Consider the following 14398-nt stretch of genomic DNA (forward strand, 5'->3'; position numbering starts at 1 on the left):
AAGGCTGACTACACCCTGAACTGGTCCCCAGTCAGCCGTTGATAGAATTGTTAACACTTCCGTCTCACAATGCTCAGGTGCAGAGTTTTATTCCGCCGGGCTCCGACATTACTGTGTTGAGTTTGCATGTTCTCACCGTGCCTGCGTAGGTTTTCTCCGAGTACTCCGGTTTCCTCCTAAATTCCTAAAAAAAAACAAAAAACATGCATATTAAATTGAACATGCAAACTCCACACAGGAAGGCCGTAGTCAGAATCGAACCTTACACTTCTGCACTGTAGACGGGCGTGCTAACCAGTCGCTCACACCCCGCCCCAGTCAACCTTCAACGTGTGATTAAAAAAACGAAATTTTGAATTTTGAAAATTTTGAATCAAACTCAGTGTCCATTTAATTTAATATTAAACAAGTTTCTATATATTCGGATTAATCCACACACATTCATTTAAATACAATTGGGATTGGTTTTGGCAACAGTAAATTAAAACTGAACGCAGTTCCACTAACCGATTTATTAAAAACATTGTTTTAGTGAGTTACTGATAGTGTAGTGGTACACTCGCCGGACTCAGGTGCGGCCACCTATGGATCGGTTCCCACTCAGTGACGGAGTGGATGTGAATGGTCGTTTGTCTCTATATGTCCGCTGCGATTGATTGGCGACCACTTTAGGGTGTATCCGCCTTCCACCTTGAAGTCAGCAAGTCCCCGCGACCCTCTTCAAGATAAGTGGTGTTGAAAGTGGACGGATAAATGGATTGTCAAAATGTCCTGAACCTTGTGCGTTGTCATTTAAAAAGACTGAAAAATGAAAAAGACCCAAGAAATGAGGCTGGATAAACACCCCAAAAAAACATTAAATGGCTTTATTGTGAGCTGATGTTACAAAGTAGAGAGCAGGTCAACAGAAAAATAAAATATCGGTTTGTTTTTTTAACTCTTAGCGGACGTCGATCTCTTTTAATAAAAGTAAGCTGCTGTGCTTGTTGACAGTAGAGGGCAGCAAAGACTAAATCAGTGACAGCCTTTCTAAATAAGATTTTGTGTGTGTCTGGAGGGGTTGCTAAAGCCAATCCCAGCTGACTTCGGGCGGAAGGCTGACTACACCCTGAACTGGTCCCCAGTCAGCCGTTGATAGAATTGTTAACACTTCCGTCTCACAATGCTCAGGTGCAGAGTTTTATTCCGCCGGGCTCCGACATTACTGTGTTGAGTTTGCATGTTCTCACCGTGCCTGCGTAGGTTTTCTCCGAGTACTCCGGTTTCCTCCTAAATTCCTAAAAAAAAACAAAAAACATGCATATTAAATTGAACATGCAAACTCCACACAGGAAGGCCGTAGTCAGAATCGAACCTTACACTTCTGCACTGTAGACGGGCGTGCTAACCAGTCGCTCACACCCCGCCCCAGTCAACCTTCAACGTGTGATTAAAAAAACGAAATTTTGAATTTTGAAAATTTTGAATCAAACTCAGTGTCCATTTAATTTAATATTAAACAAGTTTCTATATATTCGGATTAATCCACACACATTCATTTAAATACAATTGGGATTGGTTTTGGCAACAGTAAATTAAAACTGAACGCAGTTCCACTAACCGATTTATTAAAAACATTGTTTTAGTGAGTTACTGATAGTGTAGTGGTACACTCGCCGGACTCAGGTGCGGCCACCTATGGATCGGTTCCCACTCAGTGACGGAGTGGATGTGAATGGTCGTTTGTCTCTATATGTCCGCTGCGATTGATTGGCGACCACTTTAGGGTGTATCCGCCTTCCACCTTGAAGTCAGCAAGTCCCCGCGACCCTCTTCAAGATAAGTGGTGTTGAAAGTGGACGGATAAATGGATTGTCAAAATGTCCTGAACCTTGTGCGTTGTCATTTAAAAAGACTGAAAAATGAAAAAGACCCAAGAAATGAGGCTGGATAAACACCCCAAAAAAACATTAAATGGCTTTATTGTGAGCTGATGTTACAAAGTAGAGAGCAGGTCAACAGAAAAATAAAATATCGGTTTGTTTTTTTAACTCTTAGCGGACGTCGATCTCTTTTAATAAAAGTAAGCTGCTGTGCTTGTTGACAGTAGAGGGCAGCAAAGACTAAATCAGTGACAGCCTCGATATGGAAAAAGACCACGCACGTCATACTCGTGTATTAACTATTAATAACTTTAATTATAATCCCAGTTACCTGGTGTGAATAAATATTACTGATGGAATCAAGACATTTGTATTTTACTTGGTCAAAGGTCACACTGAAGGGTTGGTACAGAACAGTGCATTGTCATTTAGGAGTTGCCAAATGCAATGTTCATAAGTACTTCTTATAAGAATAGACCAAAATGTTAACTTTTCTCTTACAGGTATGGTGTATAATAAAAAAAATAAATCAAAACAAATGCTTAGGGCAATACTGCCCCGTTGGTGCAAAATATTCTCCAAAACAAGCCACGTCAATCACCCAATGGACACTCAGCATAGCCTTTCAACAAAGACCTGAGATACATTTCTTAGTTTGAATGCTTTTGTTTTTAACAGACTCCAATGGGCCTCTAATGGAACAGCTATACACAAAATGTTGCATTAAAAACGATTGTTGGATTCTATTAAATAATCTTTAAATTGAGATATGTTTCTAAAATTATACCTGACTGGGGAAGCATTAACACAGAGTATAAACATTTCAACCAGGCAAGCTAATAGAAATATGAACACAAGTAGTTCTTTTGTGTTCCAACTTTTTTCAGACAGCATGCTCCACATTGTAGCGGACCACTCCTTAGTGTCTATGTTTTCCAGACGAGTGCTCAGTACGCCAAGCTACACATCATTCCTGGATGATATTCACGGAGCAAGGAGAGCCATGGGAAAGAATTCTGAATGAAAAGTCAACATTGTTCTTTTTGCCGTGAGCCTCCATGTTTGGTTAGGTGCACTCGCTGCTATGGCAGTGTTATGATCGGTAGCCGTACGTTGACGCATCTAGAAGGGCAGAAGGAGAACACAACACAATGAGCATAAATAATAATGAAATGATGAGTTTGCATGAGAGCAAAGTGCAGCACCAGATCCAAAGGAAAAGTAAAACCTTTTACTTTTGTGTTTAATTAACTTGTTTTTTTTTTTAATTACTTGATTAATATGTAGGAACAGGCTTGTTTGATAACCTGTCTCAGTTTTCAGATTGATCTCAGTCTCAGTGTTTGTCAGCCTGAATCAGAATGATTTAGAATCAGAATTAGTCTGACTGGCTGCATTTAATAAACATAGTTCAAGTGACCTAATTTGACAGTGTATGCAGCCAAAAAAAAAAAAAAAGATTGCAATATTTTCAGATCTAAATCAGGCCCTTAGATGTGACATCGGGGTAAAAGGACAGATTGGATTAACCCTGTCATTACAAGACTGATACCACTGAAAATGATTGAGTGACACCTACTGTACCATCTATGACCCATATTTAAGCACAGTGATATGTATCACTTGTAAGGAGATTTAAACACACAAAAAATGATTTAGGCACTCTATCAAAATTAGGTATCCTTTGTCCAACTATGGTGCTGCTGTTTCTGCCTGTACTTTCTCTGCCTTGTGGTGCTGACTAAAGCTGTACAACAAAAAGAAGCCTAATTGGTGTATGCAAATTTGTTATTGATTATGACTGACCTCCAAATGTGAAGTGCACCATATGTCAAAGGAAAACGTTCTCTTCCAAGAGCAATGTTCTAAGCAGTACACACCGCAAATATGTTGTTGCTTCATTACACAACTTAACAAAATTTTAGCAAGCTGCATAAAAGCACTCTGCTTTTTCTAGTGATGTTTGTTTGGCAACTTCTTACTCGGCAGAATTTATGGGGAACCCACACATCTGAGAAAGGAATGAGAGTATTCACATGAGGAAAGTTAGGTAAAGACAATTGAGATGCTCAATAATCTCTTTCTAATCAGCAAAAAAAGAGGGTGATCTTGGAATACTGAGCGTTCTGTTCCCTAATTTTTTCAACTTTACACAAAGGTAAACAACAGTGTGCCAACCCCAGTGGCAGAAAGTGGAATTACACGTGAAAACAACAATATCGAGTTATCACTGGACAAGAAAAAAAAAATTGACAAAAAAGCACGACAGCAAACACCGAATGGGTGATGGCGAGGGGTTTACTGTAGGGAGCGGCGTCTTAAATGATGGCATAGCAGTTGAGGAAAAATGTTCCCAACCCACCCCGCCCCAAACATTTTACTCTGAAAAAAATAAAATAAAATCATGGGGCCACTGAGAGTGTGGGCACAGACCACATGTGAATCACAGGCTGCCAGCTGCCGATCACTACCGTATATTTTTTGAGAACAATAAACATACATAGCATGCTGCTCACCTGAGGCAAATTTTGCCATGCAACACAGTCCCTCCCCACGTGCTGTCTTATAAATGGGTGACACGCAAACCCTTGCGGAAGGGGGAAGGTTGGTGAGTCGCGTCGACAGAGAGTTGGGCGGCAGGTAGAAAGAAGAGCGCTGGGCCACTCTTTGTTGTCCTTCCCAGGTGAGCCAGTAGCCCCTCAAACCATCAAAGCTTCCTTTCCAGTCAACCTGCAACGAGTGGCTGTCCACTGTAGTCAGCTGCAGGTCAGTCAGGGCTGGAGTCTCTGCAAAACATATCAGAAATCAGGAGCCATACAAGAATAGAAGGTGGCAGTTTTCATAAATTACTGGGTAGAATGTACGTAATGATTATCCAACACGCCCTGGTTTTGCGCCCATGAAAAGGAAGTGGACTCCCCGTCAGCACACATCGGAGCACTCATGTTAGTCAAGCGAACCGGACTCTTTCAAGCATGCCCAAGCATGGTACAAACTGCAATGAGTGAATGGTCCCTTAGCGAAGGAACCTTGATCCCAGAGCCGATTCCCAATGGAGTGAGCAACTGCCATGGGGATTTACCTGACTTAACCTCTTCATACCAACACTGTCACATCGCATGAGTTGTACGATATAACAGTATGTTATGGATATATTTTATTATTTTGTTTTAGTTAATGGACAATGAGAATAAACATTAATCCTGACCAAAACATGAAGACATGCTTGCAGCAGGAAGATTATTTTCACCTGCAGTCAATCTATTATTAGATTTCCCTCATCGCTGCTGAGGAAATACTTCTTTACCACCACTAAGTTAGTGTCTTAGTGTGATTTTTATCATTTACAGCTCAGCACAGTCATACTTCATATCTGACTGGTTAAAGAAACTGTCCAATTGCTAATATTGTAAAGTTTGAGTTGCATCTGTGAGTACGACTGATTCTGAAGGCTCTGGACAGATCAGATTTACAATTGCACTTTGTAAAATCTTTAAAGAACAATACAAGTACTGGAAGCAGAGCAGCCAAGAGAAATTCTACAAATTGAAGACAATAGACTTGTGTGAACTATTTCATAAAATTTCATGAAATAAATATTAAAATGTAAGTTGTAAATGTAGGTCAATGCTTCTGATACTGTTTAGGACTGCAGAGAAGGCCTTGCTGGGCCCATGCTCCGCCACTGCTAGTTAGCCACCAAGTTGTTCATATAGCTCACCTTCCTGCGTGCAGGCTTTGACCGACATTGCCTTCTCCTTCCCCGATGAATGCCGGGCGCTTACAGTGACCAGGTAGGTGCTATCCGGTTGGAGGTTCTTGAGGAGTGTAGAGTTTTGCCGCTTGTCCACTGTGACAGTATGTAGCTTTCCAGTGGGCAGGGCAGAGTATTCTATGAAGTAACTTGTGACAGCCTCCGGCTGGAGAGAACCCCAGCTCACTCGAACACTGGTCGGCCCTGACTCGGACACCGTGACCATCGCCAGACTTTGAATTTCTGGTGGGACAGCGAGACCAAATAAAATATAAGCAAAGATCATATTTGCGGCAAGCGATCACGCTCCAAAGTTTACAAGGTTTAAAATCCAACCTGATTGTGTCGTGAAGGTGACCGACAGAGTGTTAAAAGCTTGTTCATTGGACTCTGGAGTCAAAGTCGCAGTATAGGTGGTGTCAGGCTTTAGGCCTGTTAGCCTGACAGAGTCGGAATCTGATGATTGAACCAGTCTCTGGTAATGACTCCCACCAGTGCTCGGACTGGTCCCAGGACCGCTTCCTCCAGTTCCTGTCCCGCCTGATGGAAGTGGACCAAAGCGGATCTCATAGTAGCCCGCCAAACCGGACAGAACAGGTCGCCACTGGAGCGTGGCAGCGTTAGAGGACACATCCCGGACATTGATACGTTCGGCGCGGATTATCTCTGTGGAAGGCATAATGGAGAAATATGTACATAAACGTGATGTTTTCTATGAATAAAAATCTGTCGTAGCCCACATATTAAAATTACAGTCCTGTGTGCTCTTTCAACATCAATGTACTTTCCTATACGACCAAGCGTAATTGTAAAACATTCATCAAATAAAAATGTAGACAGCATATGGGCTTTGCAGTACATTAATTAAACTCCTGAATTTTTTTGTGATCTGGTCATGTAACACATTTGCGCTGCCACTTGTTGCTTGACAGAAATCATCATCACTTTGTTTGTACCCCACAGTGTAATGAAGAAAATTTGCAGTTGAGTCCACCACGCTGTTTTTTTTTTTTGGCCACTGCATACCATAGCGAGTGCCACCAGAAACACAAGGTCAGACAGACACAGTAAATATACACCTGTATATACAACCAGTACATTTATAGACATTAATTATGCAGTTAATTCGGTACTTGCCCCAATGCAAAATTCACGATATAAAAACATTTCTCGGTATTCTAGACTGCACTATCATTCAGACGATGGAGCAAGACAGAGTGCTAAAAATGTCTCAGCTTGAGACAGAAACCAGAGTGCAGACCAGCTTGGGTTTCTTAATACATTCATAACCCCTGCAATAAGACCTTGATATAGACAACCCAGTCAGGCCCCGAGGCAAAATAATAACATAACATAGAGGTGTTATCTGGGCATGTAAGATGATCTGTTGGTCTTTGTTGTGCACATACAGTATGACAAATTCATTCATGCAATGCAACGTGGCTTTGAGCAGCAGTGTGAATGTAAAATTGTCGAGGAGTCCCTGGGGGGGTGTCCAGGCAGCTACCTAATCTGGCAGCGAAGAACTGGACGTGTTCCTCAGTCTATATATAGGAAAGAATATATGCATCTGTATGTGTCTTGTCTGTTACAGTAGCGTGGGATGTAACAACTCATTAATCCCTGAATAGATCATACTATCTCATTACACATGAGCTCAGTCATGAGTCCGGATTGCCGTCCAGTGTCCGTGTCTGCAGAAGCATGCATGGAACTTCGAGCAACTCGAAATGCAACTTATGATATGAGTATTGGCACTTCCAAGTGGTCATTGCAGTTTGGTGGAAAAATGTTTATGTCCATCCAAGAGCAATGACCTTGCACTAGTGAGGCCCGCTGTTGACTCGGCATAGTGTTTCAAGAGAAATACTTTGTTGGCGGCTTTGCAACATGGAGCAAGTTTATAAAATAAGATAAGAAAACCTTTATTAGTCTCGCAATGGAGAAATTCCCAATTATTTAAATAAATGGGTGCAATTTGGCATCATCATTGCCACTGAAAGCCGCATTGTCAATTTAACTAAAACAAATACAGTACAGTATAAATGTCATCAATTCTCGCCTGTTGTTGCACCTTACACTGGTCGACAGCCAATTGCAGGGCAGATAAAAGACAACTTACAGTCTTTGAAGAACCTAGCATGCATATTTTTTTAATGTGTGAGGAACAAAGAGTACAAAGGAAGGCTTGGAAACAAAGGGGACAAAGAAAGGCTGGAGCCAAGATTCAACCTTCCATCTGGGTGGGAGACATCCGAACCACTAGTTCATTGCACTGCACTTCGAGATCATACAAATATGTTCATTAAATACTTCTCAGAACTTTCTTATATGAATCGCTGTGCTGCCGCAGAAGAGAAATAGTCATTTCTACATAAAATAGGTACCAAAAAAATAGAGATATTCCCAGTACATTTTGAAAGTTTGCAAATTTCTCCTTTGTGGGACAAATAAAGGTTTTCTTATCTTAAGTTTAAAGGGGAAGTCAAGTCAAAAATGTTCTTTACAATAATATGGTTAATGCACCCCCACTAGTCTAAAGATGATATTCTGATCAATATTTTAAAGAAGATGAATCAAGCAGCAAAATCCACCCATTTTTATCCATTTCAAATGGCATCATAGTGCCCAAGGGCTCAGCTTGTGAATATCACATGACCAAACCCAGAAAACCGGTGAGCCATTATCTGAGGCCTTCTGCACCAGACTGAAAATCTCAGAATTGGCACAATGTGTGTTCCGCCACTGTGTCATCAAACATGGCGGCACCCGTTGTTTTGCTTCTTAAAGTTATATTACAACTTCAGTAAATTAGCAGGAAAGTAAAAACGTGAGCTCGGGCTTCCAGTCGCTGGCAGCTATGGCTCCATTATTTATCACAATCTGTGACTCTTGCACGATTTGCGGCGCATGCAAAGAAGATTGCAGAGTACGGCAAATACAAAATACAATAGGACAAAATACACAGGTGACTTTAAAAACAAGTAGGTGACTTTAAAACATTGATGGAAATAGATTTCAAACGGCTTCTCAGTTTAAGGCTTTGATATACATCCAACTCACCGATGATGGCATCTCGCAGATCCTCTAAGATGATGCTCATGTCATCAATGTCCACGAAGTACAGGTGGTTCTCAACAGGTGGCGACGCAACTTGCCTCAACACCTGGTAGTTACCATGGCCGGTGGAGACCACCAGCACGGCCACACCCTCCTCCCTCAGCTCAGTCATTGGGCCAATCACATCGCCCGGTTTCACTCCATCCGTCAGCCACACCAGCACTCTCGGGAGCCCCGGACGAGCCCCGTCCACAGGTCCTGGTCTCAGCACTTGATCCTTTGCAATTTTCAGCGCCTCTACGGTGTTGGTGTCCCCCCTGAGGGGTTTGGTGCCCCTCAAAGCCCCTTGCAGGCCACTTTGAGTGCGGAAGGTATCAAAGCCAAACTCAAGGCGAGGTTGGGTGCCCACCTGGAGAAGGCCAATCCTCACCTGATCCTCCCCCAGGGAAAATGGCAGGAGGAGCCCAGACAGGAAGTCGAGCATGCGGGAGTGCTCATAGGACGACACGCTGCCGGAGGAATCCAACAGGAAAAGGACGTCCCCCTCGCAGCAGTTAAGAACTGTGTAGAAAAATATGAATGTGACAAAACATTTGAAGGCACACATTGTTTGGTGAGCTATATTCTAGACCAGGGGTGTCAAACATACGGCCCGCGGGCCGGATCCGGCCCGCAAAGGAGTTTAATCCGGCCCGCGAGATGATTATGTAAAGCATTGTGTCAAACATACGGCCCGCGGGCCGATTCCGGCCCGCAAGGAGTTTCAATTAGGCCCGCAGGATAATTTAAAAGTGAAAAAAATGCATTAAAGACAGAATTAATATTTTTAATAAGGTGCAATTCATTGAGTATCCGCAAGGGGACACTGTTTTGATCAGAGAAGAAGACAACAGCAGCCTCAGTCCGTCACTGTGACAGACCCATGACAGCAGACGCTATCAATAGCACTCTCACATTTACACATTTAATAGCACTCTCCTTAGTTTGTAAGATTACATTTAGATTTTATATGCACGTGTAAATGGTTTAAAACTTCCTTTCTTTATGAATCTCGTTTAATCTTAAAGTGCATTACTATATTTTTCAATACCAATTACTTGTTAATGTTTGTACAATCAGTGGGATCATTTGCAATGCATTTATGTGAATGATAAAAGTAAATTGCACATTTGTCGAAGGAAATGTAAGGTGCTTCATGAAATATTTTGTAAAAGATATGTTCATTAAATTTCAACATTTTCCTAATGTTCTTGTGCTTCTTTATACCAAAACAAAGGAAAGACATTGTTTTGGTTATTTATAGCAAAGTATGGTATCATTTTAATGGTCCAGCCCACTTGACATCTACCGAGGCCGTATGTGGCCCACCATGTGAAATGAGTTTGACACCCCTGCATTAGACATTATCAAACTCAGCATCTGTCGTCGAATCCCCCCGCCGCCCACCAAAAGTTAAATAAACGGATTTTAAAGCATGAACGTCTGCAATTACAGTGACGATAAGACAGACAGACGCACAACAAATATAGCAACTCCAAAGTGAAACCGTCAATATGATATCATCAGAGTCGGAGTGCTTATAAAAAGCTCCCAAGCTCAGCAGTAAGAGTCGCCTCTCAGTTTTTCAGGGTAGTGAGTTACAGTATGTACGTGAAGGAGGTCATGTTTTGGCTGGGTATGTTTCTTATGTTTGTCTTTATTATCAGAAATACAAACGTTTTCTAGATAATCACCTAAAAACAAGATATTAAATTTGAAGATGATTCAAATACTTTGTTTCTTATATATAAATATATATTTATTTCTTTTTATTTTTTTAGGGGACATGCAGGAGGTGGGTACCAAATTAGGATTGTTTGGCCAAAGGAGGATGGGAGAGGGAACAGAGAAGGCTATAAAAAAAGAAGAGGGGCAGTCTGCGGGTAGTTCCATGTGAGAGACGGCAAGGAATGTTTGGATGGTAACGCACGCTTCGCAGAAAGTGACAGCAATAGAGGGAGGACCTAACAGGGCATTTTGGGGTGTGAGATTTTTAGACCATGAGTGGGAGTAAAGTAAACCAAACATGTAAGTGTCACAGATCAGATATGCACTCAGAAAGAATGATCGTAATCATAATTAGAACCTTTTCTCATATGTGAGAATGTTGAAAGGTCTCACTGTGTGTGAAGCTTTACACAATTCTAACACATCCAAACACATGCTTGCTGCTTGTCTTTCTATCTCAATGGAGAATTCTTTCCAATAAGTCTAACTGTTTGGACTTTGGAGTGTGTGGGGGTTCGCCATATCACAACAACCGCCTCCTCACCACCATCTGTAGTTTTGTGCAGGTATGCTGTTTTCTTAAACATCTGTAGCCACAATATGAAGGCTCGACGTATAGAAAATGGAGGACAGTATGGAGGCAGTTCTGAAAGAGGGCCTGCTGTCTCTCTGTTTAAGTTCATTCCTAAAAAGTTTGATGGGTTTCAAGGTCGTGGGGTGTCAGTTTGTTCCACACCAAACTCATCCAAGAATGCCTTTTTGAACTGTGGGGGGGGGGGGAGAAAAGTGACCAAAATATTTTGGTAAGATTAAGAATTTAAGAGATGGGATCAAGTCCAGTAGTTCTCAAACCTTTCACACCAAATGCCATCTAAAAAAAAATACTGAGCGCTCCACGTACCACCATAATCAACAACATTAAGACGTGATAGGTCTTCATGGAAAAAATATTACTGCGGGTCATTGAAACATTTTGCACCGTTTGAACAAAGACACTCCACCTAAATATCAGAAAATTGTAGTAAAAAGTCCAATACAACTGACTTTGAGCAGTGATTTTTTTTCTGGTAGCATGAGAATGAGTCCGAATACTACCAGTACCGCACGTTGAGACAAACTGGTCAGTCAAAAGTCTGACTGATGATGTGACTGTTAAGATGCGTCTCAATATTTTTGTCCACATTTTGCATCAGTTTCCGAGTTTGTGTAGAGTGCAGAGATTGGACCCACAAGAAATGAATTCCAGATTTATTGGTGGACTCCTGATTGAAAGATGAATCCAACACACCCTGTGGTTTCGCAACCTGCAGAACACATGGGGAGATTTTTTTTTTTCTAAGCAAATGTGAAGTGCAGATGGCTTGAAGGTACTACAGAAAATAGTTTGCAAGATTCTAATTTACATTTCACACAATAGGGCCATTGTTTTCAAAATTTCCCTGCAAACAGGCAGATTTGCCTTTATTTCTACATGTTAAGGTTGAATAGATGGCACTTAGACAGGTGCAAAACCTCTTTTTTGCTGCTGAACTTTGTGGGGGTTCAACACGATCATCACCTATTCATGGACATAGCACAGTGGCAGCATCTCACTCACAACAACTATATTAACTCTCAATGACAGACTCAGCAGTTATAATGTACCACTGAGTTTAGCCTCCTGAATGCTTGAGGTTTTTGTTTTGAAGGAACCATCTATTTGAGTCGCAGTAACATTATGATGCATCATGTTTTTTTCATAGACAGTCAAGAGAGAAAAGTGACAATAACAAAAACCTTGAAACCATTAGGATTAAGATATGTGGATGGAATTGTACAGTGTTGTGTCATAATCCTTATGAAATTAAAGATTCTCTGATTTATGTTGTCCTTCATGAAAACAGACAGTCTTTTGTTTTCTTTTTAATCAAAATAAAACATCTGCTTTTACTTTGGAAAACAATTACTGAACCAGTAAGTGAATCTGTTTCAAAAAGATTGGTGAGTAGATCAATACCGCTCACGTGATATTGCTTCATTATTATTATTATTATTATTTTATCTTAAGCAACTCCAAATAAACAACTAGAATTGGTCAACAAACACACGTTAATGCAGAATAAAACGGAATAGTCAATAGTAACAGAATATAACTAATTATAAATAATAATAACGATATTGATACGTATTTATATACCGTATTGTACACATATACAAACGCTCTCCTCTCATTCTCTCTCTCTCTGCCCCCCCCCACCCACTACATTAGCATCGTCATTTTTATTATAATAAAAATAATACAAATAAAAAAATTGGTTACACTACGCTTAGTCGTTCATAAAAAATCAAAACGGCCATCTCTGTCCCTTATCTTTTTTCTACCGTTTTCTTGATTACCACTATTGTGGGGTCCTTCCTTCAAATATACTGTACGTTATTGTGCTAGCGTATTTTTATGAGTGTCTTACCTTTCTGTTTAAAAAATAATAATAATAATAATAATTTTGACTCACCTCCCTCAGGTGCACCAGCCTGTGCATTCAAAGTATTCGGGAGCAAACACATGAGCATCCATGTCAGCAGCAAGTGGCTCTCCATTACTGCACCGACAAAGGGACTGGTCCACCCACCTAATTACAAAAAAATTAAAACACTAATGTGTTGCTGCGGCGTTTCAATATGACTGTACATCCACAAAATCAACCTGGAGGGACAAACTCCCAAGTTTGAAAAAGAAAATCCCAGTTAGAGCATAATTGAGGATTTCTTTTTGTCCCGTGCGGTATCTTCCGTTAATTTGGAATAAAATCAACGACGACGCTCCCCAAACACAAACTGGAAAGTGAGACAACTTCGACCAACGAGTAGTCTGACGGTCCTGCGCCGCAAATGAGCCCGAAACACCATTGTCAAGGGTACTGTAATGAAGTGCAGCGTTTCCGGTAATGTGAGGGTTTCAAAATAATGCTATTACTTGCGTTAGCTCTTTATTATTATTTTTTTCTTTTTACTATCAGTGATGAACGGTCGGGGACAACAAGGCCCTATCTGGCCTAAACACGTCTAGCCTGAACACGATCAGAAGCACAGACCTACATTTTCTTCCTCAAATGTTATTTGTTCAATGAAAGATATTTTTCAGTTCATTCATTTGATGGTACAGTAATCATTATGGGCGCACTACTTCCTGTACATATGATCGGAAAGATTGTGTAGCTCACATACGTGATTAAAACAAACAAAAAAAAAACAGATGTCAGTCCTTCCCTTTTGGATTTTTTTTCTGATTGACACATAGATTTTTAATCTGTGCAATCATTTCCCCCCCCCCCCCCCCCTTGGTGTTTGCCGTCTGATTGACATACAGTAGATATCAGCAAGTGAGATCTCATTTTTGCACCGGTCTTGGGTGGCATCGGGGTGGTTATTATTATGTTAATTAATCCAACTATTAGATAGCAATGGGGCAAAAGTGCAAAACAGCTTGCTTACAGACACATTTTCAGAACACTGTAAAAGAAAAAGAAAAAGTTGGGCAAACTCAAAATGTCAACAAACTTCAATCATGCAATTCAATTCAATATTTTCAATTTTGCAGCTGTGAACACTGGCTTTACCGCATTTCACAACAAAGAACCAAGTTTACAGAACTATTGTCGCCTGTATTGGTCACCCAAGTTAAAAATATAAGAAAGAAACACCTCACCAAATTGTTTTGCGTGCTCGTTTTGTTGGGCTAACATTGTTGCCATAAAAGTCAAGTTTTAAAGTTATTCCAATTTAAATGATTGTTCTAGCACCAAAACTACTGGTTGTGTTTTTGTTTTACAGATTCACTTCTCTTCTACTTCTCTACTACTGTATATCCACTGTAAGACTTAATTGTGAAGTGAACGCGACAGAAAAACCCTCAGGCGTCTTCTGTCCAACTTGACTTACCTCACTTGTGTTCTGTCCTCACTCCTCCCCTGTCAAG

At 40.8% G+C, this 14398-nt stretch overlaps 1 protein-coding gene across 1 annotated transcript; it reads right to left on the bottom strand.

Moving 5' to 3' along the window:
- Window positions 1-1942: 1942 nt before the first annotated feature.
- vwa1 (von Willebrand factor A domain containing 1) lies at window positions 1943-13327 on the bottom strand. Its single transcript, XM_019863149.1, has 6 exons — window positions 12936-13327; window positions 8680-9237; window positions 5953-6282; window positions 5584-5859; window positions 4379-4648; window positions 1943-2984 (listed from the first exon to the last, which is right to left on the bottom strand). The coding sequence occupies exons 1-6, from the start codon at window positions 13018-13020 to the stop codon at window positions 2956-2958; spliced, it is 1548 nt and encodes a 515-aa protein (XP_019718708.1). The 5' UTR covers window positions 13021-13327; the 3' UTR covers window positions 1943-2955.
- Window positions 13328-14398: the final 1071 nt, after the last annotated feature.

The sequence above is a fragment of the Hippocampus comes genome, unplaced genomic scaffold, assembly GCF_001891065.2.
Source record: "Hippocampus comes isolate QL1 unplaced genomic scaffold, H_comes_QL1_v1.1 scaffold1, whole genome shotgun sequence".
In the NCBI taxonomy this organism is placed as follows: Eukaryota; Metazoa; Chordata; class Actinopteri; order Syngnathiformes; family Syngnathidae; genus Hippocampus; species Hippocampus comes.

Coding starts and splice junctions, on each gene's coding strand:
- vwa1 (XM_019863149.1), bottom strand. CDS start 13,020: ATGGAGAGCCACTTGCTGCTGACATGGATGCTCATGTGTTTGCTCCCG. Junction 6,283..8,679: donor TCTGCGAGATGCCATCATCG/GTGAGTTGGATG, acceptor TGCCTTCCACAG/AGATAATCCGCGCCGAACGT. Junction 2,985..4,378: donor CATGGCAAAATTTGCCTCAG/GTGAGCAGCATG, acceptor CTGCCCTTCTAG/ATGCGTCAACGTACGGCTAC.